Genomic DNA, 10,252 nt, shown 5'->3' with positions numbered 1-10,252 from the left:
AGAACTTTTTTATCATAAATAAACATTTCGGAGTATAACTTGGAGTAATCATAAAAATAATGCTGTCACTTTGTCAATGTATGAGATTTGTGGGTATAGAGATGCGCAATGGACCAAAATGATTAATCAGCTCATAGCAATAATTTAAAAGTTATGATATTTTTTAATAATAAATTGAAGAACTATTAATGGAATTTTTTTGCATATGATGATTCTCTAAAAAATTATCTATCGATTGCAAAAAAAAAAACCTAAATAAAATGAAAAATAAAAAAGTTCAGGCTGCCTGCACCTCTAAATCTTATAATTAATTAATATTAATTAAACCATTTACTCCCAAAGAAAATTAACTTCACTCTAATATTCTCCAAAAAAAACTCCAATAGAATAAGTATAACAGCTTATTCTAATTCCATCAAACTTAGCTGGCTAATTAGATTGGATCTGTAAATATTTATTACTATCTCATTCATGTTTTTCGACAAATTATAACCTATCTTAATTTTTCATCAACTGCAGTTGATGGCAAAGTGTTTGATTTAATAATATTTTTAATTAAGTTTTGACCATTTTAATGTTGTATATGCTGTTGTTGATGTATTAATATAGTTGGAACAACATATTAACACCGAATACAACAACACAATAACAATGACACTATTGACATTGATTTAATTGTTGCATCTGGTTAATGTTTTAATAATATGCTCCGATTATGGCACTTTTATTGAAAATATTTCATAAATAAATTAAATATTTTTGACATTATTGCATCTGTGACAATGAGGCAAGATATTTGTCTATTATTTTGTTTACAGTTTACTCAATAGTATTTATATAACCATTGAATTGCATATTAAATTAACTTAGCCACTATTTTAAATATATCGATTTATTGAATGTATCGAACGTATAACGTGTATGTGTATGTGAGCGAATGAAAATAAATGTGTCGACAGCGTCAGCCAATAGAATCACGAATAAAGCGGCGTCACATGAAGTTAGCTATTAGTACCTTGTTCTTTTTTATATAGGAATAAATAAAAATCCCAAGGACAAGCAGTAGCTAAGGAATTAATGTGGCCAGAAAAATAATGTTTTAGGCTACATTAATTTCTTAGCTACATCTTTTCCTTAGCTACTGCTTTTCCTGGACATTTTTTTTTATTTTATAAATAAATTACATATTTTTTTTTTTTCATTTTTACCAATTTCTTTTTTATCGATCTGCGGATAAAACGTTTGATACGACGCCAAAAATAAGAGCCGTATAATACGGCCGGATAGAATGAGCCCAGTTTTTTTTCACGCATTCTGACCGTGCAGTTGCGCAGAAGTAGAGGAATCAAGTAAAAGTTTTAAAGTATATATGTGTGCGTTACACACACTTACAAACACTTGAAGACTCACGTGCTTTTTCACCTTTGCGCAAATGCGCAGTCATGATGCGCTAAAAAAAATTGACAAAAGAACGCTGCCTACATGTTCTGTCGCTTGATCATTTCAACTCCGTATTTCATTAAGTGCGCATGGTTCTCCGGTTGTCCGAAATTTAAAAAATACCACGATTCTTTTAAGTGCATTTCAAAATTTCAAACTTGTAAGTTTACATTTATTAATTCATTAGTGAATATATGAACAATTAATTAAATTTTAAATTGAATGAAAAAAAAAATTATTTACGGCATATTTCAACAACGATCACGTGGCTATTGTTGCAATAGTAAAATTTCGTTGCATCGTTCTACAATATAAATATTACTTCGATTATAACAATAGACAATCGAAAATGTCAGAAAATTCATGCAATAATGCCAGTGATACTACATACAGAGAAGAAACAAGACGCAGTGATTATTCACCTGGTGTTGCCAGCGTATCTCGTGAAGTTCCTGCCGTACCTGAGGACGATTGCAACAAGATTTATGTAAGTATTTTCTTGATTTAGTTTTCAATATAATTAATTTAAAAAAATATTTTTCCTCCCAAAGCAATCATTATAATATTTGGTTATTTGTGGGCTTTATTAAATTTAATATTCAATTTTTCTCACAGAGCCAAATTATAAATATTATCAAAAAAAAAGAAAGTCTTTGTTTTTAATTTAAAAATAAAGAAAAAATATTTAATTTTTCGATGAAATAAAATATAAAGAATACTCCTACGAAACACCTAAGGTGCGACGAGCATTTGGCTATATTTTTTTGTTTTTATAATTTATATTGAAAATTTGAATTTATTTTTTATCTTAATTGGAAAGAAAAAAAATGTCAGTTTAAAAAATATCGGTAAAAAACAATTTCTGACACCTCATATAGTTGAATAAAAAAATCAAATAAAATGAGCAACCTAAAAGCTAATTCGACTAATGCCAAAAGTTATCACAAAATAACAAACGAAAAGCAAAAGCATAATTGTTCTACGGAACACGAAAAATGATTGTTAATATTATTTTAAAATAGATTAATTGAAAAAAAAATTCTAATGAAATCATCAAAATATAATTTCAGGGAGCAGAGCTAGATCAAGATGGCTTAAAAGCTGGTAGCAGCAGTGTATCAATGAATGAAACATCTGGAGACGAATCAACAACTGAAACACTATCATACAAATCATATTTTTGTGATTCAAGTTCCGTTTTTTACGATCCAGACATTTGTGCTGATTCTTCAACCACAAAAATTGATATAATCGACATAAGTCTGACATCCCTGCCAAAAGGAATATTCAATGGATTAGGATCTCTAACAGAGTTAAATTTACAATCGAATAAACTGACCAACATTGAACCTAATATTTTCAAAAACTTGTCAAATCTCGAAGAATTGAATATCTGGAGAAATGAGTTAACATCTCTTCCACAAGAAGTATTCAATGGATTGGAATCTCTAAAAATTTTGAATTTACAATCAAATAAACTGACGAGTCTTGAGCCTCGTATTTTCAAAAACTTATCCAATCTGGAGCATTTACATATCAGTAATAATTTTTTGACATCCTTGTCACAAGAAGTGTTTAATGGATTAGGATCTCTACTTTGTTTGAGTTTGAGTAACAATGAACTGACAAATCTTGAGCCCAATCTTTTTAATGACTTGTCCAATCTCAATAATTTAAACATCGATAATAATTTTTTAACATCCTTACCACAAGGATCATTCAATGGACTGAAATCTCTTACTTTTTTAGATTTGAGTTTTAATGAACTGACGAGCCTTGAGTCAAATACTTTTAATGACTTGCCCAATCTTCAGCAGTTATTTATCATGAATAATCGTTTAACATCTCTTCCTCAACAAATATTCAAGGAATTAAAATCTCTCATTTTTTTGAAATTGAATTCGAACAGAATAAAAAATTTGGAGGCCAATATATTTGAAAAAATGCCAAATCTCATAGCATTATTCATCGATAATAATAATTTAACATCTATTCCACATGGAGTATTCAATGGTTTAAAATCTTTAAAAGTGTTGTTCTTACAATCAAATAAATTGAAGCGTCTTGAGTCAAATACTTTTGCACAATTGCCTGAACTTCATCTTTTAAATATAAGTGATAACAGATTAACAGGGCTTCCAATTGATATTTTTAAGAAAAATGAAAAACTTACAACTTTGTATTTACAATCAAACGTGCCCAGCGAATTTGAGCCTAGAGTTTTTACTTTACTTTTTCCAAGTTGAAGAAGTTATGTCGTCTGAAAGTTGAAAATAATGAATTTAATCTAATAGAAAACAATTAAATATCTATGCCAATTTTGAGACAAGAATAAATACATGTAATCTTGTTCGTATGGTTTTATAGAAAATAAAACTTGTAAAATTTTTGAATAAAAACTTGATTAAATAAATTTATTGTCTTGTTTTAAGCTTATTTAAAAAACGCGCCTGTAATTTTTTAGCTACTGTCGTGTGCGTGGTCATGATGCGCAAAAAAAAAAGTCAAACTGTCGTTTTCTAGTGATTTCTTGTCTCACTCTTGTTTTCCTTGTTTTCTTCTTTGATGTTCTAAACGCAGCCCCAATCTTTACCGCATTGGTTTAAAATTAACATTGATTGTAAAATTAACACGCATCTTGTACCTTCTGAAAAGACGTTGTGCAAATTGTTATTCAACTTTTCTTGTTGAACAAATTATATATTAAAATGGGAAACACCGCACCAAAAGCACAGGCAGCTGAAGTTAAAACTCCAGAAGAGCCAAAAAAGCTTAAAGCTTGTTGTGCATGTCCAGAAACTAAAAAAATTCGTGATACTTGGTAAGTAGCATAAAATTTTTCAATAATTTGTTGGTTATCATTTGAAATTGTTTAAATCACTCAAAATAACTTTATTTCTTCAAATTAATAGTTGAAAACTATGCTATCAATAGTTTTATTAAATTTTAAACTCGTAAAACAAATAAATATTTCCAAATGACATTTTGTAAAATATTTATATCCAATAAATTAATTGCAACGGTAACCTTGAAATGATGTAATCATGCTATTAAAATTTGCAATAATAACTAGAATAATGATGACTCCAAATTATAACAACAATAAGATTTCAATAATCATTATAACAATGAACTTTTTCATGATCAAATAAAAATTATTGTTTTTAGTATAATGGAGAAAGGTGAATCAGAATGTGGCCATTTGATTGAAGCTCACAAAGCCTGCATGCGTCACTTGGGCTTCAATTTGTGAATAATCACAAATCCAGCAGTACCAAAGGTATTCAAAAAAAACAAGTGAACTTATTCAGGCCAAAAAAAAACACCTTCAAAAAACAAGAATTCTTTTCGTTACTTTAATATGTACAAATTATTATTATTCATTACCTTCAAGTCTCGTAAATTTCTAAATGATTACAACCTGAATTATCAATATTAAAACTTAATTAATTTAATTTGTTAACATTAGCTTCACTATATTGACATAAACATGTATATAATTTAATATAAAAAATAAAACATGTCAATTAATATTTAAAAAAAGTTTATTGCATAATAATAAAATTAATCATTCAAAATACTTATTACAGTCTAAATAATTTATGACAACATTGGTGTAATTAATATTTTTTTTTTTTTTTATTATTACAGTTTTATCGTAATTTTTAAAAATAATTTAACAATATGGAATTCAGTTTGATACTTTTAGGATATACAGGATCATTATAATAAGAATAAATATTTATTTAAAACAACAATGTTTTTTTTTTTTTTTGTTAAAATCGTTTCTAAGAAACTTTGAAAAACAAAAAATAGGATAATTGGTGTGGGTACTTGTACTTGTTTTATGAATTTCAAAAATATTTATATTAATGATGATTGTTACTTTTAAATGTGTTAATTTATGATAAATATTGCGAGACAATGTGATGCTACAATTATTGCTAATATCAATGATTATTCAATTTATCAAAAACAATTAATTATTTGTGATGAACTAATCAATACTTTGTTAATTAACTATCATAATATTGAATTAGTTAATTTATTTATATACTAAGATAAAAAACATTGAACTTTGTTTATAAGAAAAAGATTTTTATTTTTTTTTTTATTTTTTTATAAATCAATATGAATTATTGTGGGCCCCTTCGAGTCCAGCCACGATGGGAAGCCCAATTTTTTTTTTTTTTCTAATTTATTCGTTATATCTCGAAATATTTATAGTAAATTTTTGAAAATATTGAGCAAAATAATTGTCGGCATTTTTTTTTTTTTTTTTTTCACTGGTTAGATAAATAATTTGCTGCTTGTATATTTTCATCTTTTTTTTTTTCTTATTATCAATTTGAATTATTTTAAGATTTGAATTTAATTTGATCGTAAAAATTATATTTTTTATTACAAGTCCAGCTGTGTTTCATCTGTCATTGGGAATTCTATCAGATTGCAAAACTTTACTGAGCTAAAAAAAAAAAGAGTTTATCATGAAGATTGAATAATAAAGATTATTTATGTATTGGTAAATATAAACTTACTTGATAGCTTGATTCAGAATCAATGGTACCAACAACAGCAACTATTTGATACTGTCTAGCTTTCATAGCAGCTGGTGATTTTCTAATGAGTCTCATTGCTCCAGATGCAGTATTTGTTGCATTAAACTGATTCATTTGCATTGGTGTATGACTTGGATCAAGTACCAACATTATTATAGAACCATCTTTGAGCTGTTCAACACCCATGATTGTTCTGCTATGACCTATGTTCAATTATTTTTTAATTAAATTTTGATCCTTTTATTATTCTATTCTACAAATAGGAAATTTACCTTGATGCTGAAGATAAAGTGGTGGTTTAAAATCATCATTTTTTTGAAAATACTGTAATACCCAATTAAATAATTCTGGATGACATCCATCAGATCTAGTTGGTCGATGAAAATCAACCATTTTACATTTTATACGTAAACTAGATAGCAATGTAACAACTTCAGTTGGTCCAATCCATTTTCTTGTATTAACTAATTTACTACCAAGTTGCTCAGCACCTGGGGCATCAAAACCTTGTGACCATGCAAATTCAATCATTCTTTGTAATCGTGAAAGTGATGGTAAGGCACTTCTTGATGGATTATCACCAGTATAATTACCACTATTATTACCACCAATTAATGACCATGCTTTATAAAGTAAATCATTATAGCCATTATGTCTAAGAAGACAAGAAAATAACATTTGGCAATTTCTGTAACCACATCCCCAGCCTTTATCACCATAGGTTGAGGCATAATGATCAACAGTTGAACACATCCATGTATTTATCACATTACTACTTGATTGACTTACTGCTTTGATGCTTGGCACTAATCCTAAATTTTAATAATCATATAATCATTTGAAATTACATAAATAATTATAAAAATTATTATTTACCTTTTGTAGATGAACGCCCATCATCAATACCATTATGTTCAGCAGCTTTTAATTCAATTTGTCTTTCATAATAATCAGAAACACTCATTTCACCAGCAAATACAGCTTTTTGCATATTTGTAACACTTTGTTCACGAAAATTACCTTGATTATCCATACCATATTGTGCTCTTAATAATTCGAATTCTTTTTGTTCTCGTAATCTCATAACTTCTTTATCTCTTTCTCTTCCTTGTTTTTCCATATCACGAGCTAACATACGATCACATGATGAATCAGGTGTTATTGGTGATGGTGTACGATTTTTACTAAAATGTTCTTCAACATGACGTTCTAATTCTTCATGTGTACAAAATGATGTGCTTGAACATACTGGACAAGTTGGTATGACACTTTCAGGTATAAATTCTGGTATTGTATCTGAATGAGCTGATAATGAGCCATTTGAAGGACTAAGAATATCTTTGTGCTCAATATTAACATGAATTTCAAGTTCTGAAGCATCTTTAAATGATTTTATACAAAGAGGACAATTAAAAATATCATTATTATCATTAACATTGTCTTTACAATCAGTCAATGATTCTGGTGGAAATGATGGTGATGTCAAATCAAAGTGTTGTCTATTAATATGCTCTTGAAGACGTTCAGGGCAATTTGAACTGTAAGGACACATTGGACAATCCAAAATTGGTAGTGGTTTTGACGAGGTACACGAATTTAATTTGAGATTTAAACTTGTACGAAGAGGTGAACCATGTCCAGCTGCATTTGTTGAATTATTATAATAATTATCTCTAACATCAACATCTTTTTCGTCATCGTTGTTATTGTTAATGTTGTTGTTGTTGTTATTGTTATTATTACAATTGACAGGATCTACTTTCTTTGACAAACCATCACAATGACGTTTATTCCAAGATTGATTATTCCAGCCATTGTGAAACGATGACGAAGAAGACGGATGAAGCATTCCCGATGAAGACATTTCTTGGGGTTCGTCTTCTTTTAACGAATCATCCATCAATGAATCGTCATCAATGAATGCCATCATGTCATTATCAGGTGTGCTTTAATTAAATTAATAATAATTAATTCATAATTCATATAGATCATAAAAAATAACAAATAAAATTTAATCACAGTCAAAAGTTTTTGTTTTGTATTACCATTTTTGTCTCTTTCGCACTCGTTTTTCTCCAATAGTCATTGTGTTATTTTTTTTTTTTTTTTTAACTAATTTTTTATGAAATAATCAATTGTTATAAATCAGCACAGACAAAACATTGTAAAACAGTTTAATTCGTAAGGCTATAAATAGACCAATATGTAATTTACCATAGGGTGTAATGACTCTATTTTTTTATGTACTTTTATTTGCTTTTATTAGTAAAAAAAAAATGGAGCAGCTGAATCGGATCGATTTGCTTTAAGGTGAGTGTACACCGTATTTCTTTCTAGATTATTAACATCGTTTTTTTGCGCATGACACTGCGCAGTGGCAAGTAAAGTCATAAAGATAAGAAAAAACAGCTCAATTAACATTTTTCAATACTTTTTTGAATTAAAAAAACGAGCTTTTACATAGAATTTTAATATTTTTTCTAAATAAATATATTTACTATTCTAAATTTTCTATCTAGAAAAAAATCTAGTTTTATTTTTCTGGTAATACATGAACTTGCATGGAAAACTTGCTTGGTGGATAAACCCCTTAAACCTATTACTATTTTATCACGTGACTCAATCAAGAGCATTGGATTCGCCTAAATATTTTTGACTCTAAATTTAAATCGAGAATTTTTTAACATGTTTTGTGAAGACAATAAAAAACATTGATAGTAAATTAGTAAATTAAATTAACAAGCTGATCATGTTGAGCAATCTTTTCATTAAAATTAAAACAAATTAATACTATATTCTTTCCAGAAGTGTAAATTAATAAATAATAATTACAAACCTGGGTGTTAAATATTCCAGATGAGCACTGTTCACATGTATCAGCATTTTAGCTGGTGATATTTCAACAAGATCACAAAATGGACAATTAACTGCACCCTGTAGATGATACAGCACCATGTGCGATCGCATTTCTTCATCATTAAAACCCTCAAGGCCACATATTTCACACGTGTACATCATCTCAGGTGGTTTACAAGATGCCATATTTTCAGAAAATAAATTATTTTTTTAACAAAAACTCAACATAAACAATCACATCATTATTTTTTCCAATATTTCATTGACTTTTTTTTTTTTTTTTCTTATGCATTAATATTATTTTTATCTGGAAAAAAATTACATTTTTTAAAATACTAGATTTTATTTTATTTTTAGAAAATATATATATTCATATTAGCAAAAAATAAATGCATTTTTTTTTTTTTTTTTTTACATCGATTTATTTGGAACACTGATGCAATTTCCAACGATCGATACAGTTGTAATATATTTTTAAAAATTATTATACAAATAATTTTATAAGTTATAATTATAAGGATTTAAAGCCAAAGAAAAATGATTTTTAATATGTGTTAAAATAAAAGCAGTTGAAATGTGCAAAGGTTTTTTTTTCTTTGTTGAAAAAAAGTTTGTTACTGGGTCAATTATGTTGCTCCATGTTCACTCTCTCTCTCCTCCTAGCAACATATTACCCTTAAGGTCATATTTAATATATTAAAACTTGGCAAGCGTGCGTTAAAATTATGCTGATATTTAGTGAATTTTACCGCACTGAATTGGTGTAATGAGATCGATCTAATGTGCGATGTAGGATAAATAAATAATTGATGATGCAGTATGTTGTATTTGTTGATTATTTGTACGTACATTTTTAAATGTTGATAATAAAGTTGGTTTACCTTGATAATACGATGTATTTTCTTGCTATTTTTATATCTTATTTATAACAAAATATCACACTTGAATAATTTGTTTATTTAATATTATATTTATTGTTAAATTTAATGCAATTGGCGATCGTGTTGGCTCAAAAGAACCAAACACGCCGCCTTACTCCTTCCCATATGACAAATTATATTACCACCGTGATATAAAACCTCCGCGTATTATAGTAAACCATCCAATACTACACTGCTGTTTCTAACTTTAACCCTCATCCCCCTAATATTACAATATGACGTGCTGATGTTATTACGTACATTGACATACATATGTGTATATTCTTTTTCTTTTTTTCTTTTTCCACCCCGTTTGCATTCTACGTTATCAACAATATTGATTAATTAGAAATAATTGTTGTTGTTTTTATCAGTTGATGCTAAATTTTGCTTCTCATAATTTAATTCAAATGATAAATAATTATTAGATAATTTTTCTTTTTAATCGAATTTAATGAATAAATCATTATTTACAAA

At 27.7% G+C, this 10,252-nt stretch overlaps 1 protein-coding gene across 2 annotated transcripts; it reads right to left on the bottom strand.

The window, feature by feature from the left end:
• Positions 1-5,051: 5,051 nt before the first annotated feature.
• LOC122852078 (zinc finger-containing ubiquitin peptidase 1-like) lies at positions 5,052-10,039 on the bottom strand. 2 transcript variants are annotated; one of them, XM_044151655.1, is made up of 5 exons: positions 8,836-10,039; positions 6,876-7,945; positions 6,272-6,811; positions 5,979-6,202; positions 5,052-5,905 (listed from the first exon to the last, which is right to left on the bottom strand). In XM_044151655.1, the coding sequence occupies exons 1-5, from the start codon at positions 9,039-9,041 to the stop codon at positions 5,861-5,863; spliced, it is 2,085 nt and encodes a 694-aa protein (XP_044007590.1). In that variant the 5' UTR covers positions 9,042-10,039; the 3' UTR covers positions 5,052-5,860. The 2 variants fall into 2 exon arrangements, with proteins under 2 accessions (XP_044007590.1, XP_044007591.1); XM_044151656.1 differs by lacking the exon at positions 8,836-10,039 and adding an exon at positions 8,045-8,329 and having other exon boundaries at positions 5,274-5,905.
• Between the last annotated feature and the right edge of the window lie 213 nt (positions 10,040-10,252).

The sequence above is a fragment of the Aphidius gifuensis genome, linkage group LG3 (genome assembly GCF_014905175.1).
Source record: "Aphidius gifuensis isolate YNYX2018 linkage group LG3, ASM1490517v1, whole genome shotgun sequence".
NCBI classification, from domain to species: domain Eukaryota; kingdom Metazoa; phylum Arthropoda; class Insecta; order Hymenoptera; family Braconidae; genus Aphidius; species Aphidius gifuensis.
The sequence above is the reverse complement of the archived record's forward strand: the minus strand, read 5'-3'. Positions and strand labels throughout refer to the sequence as shown.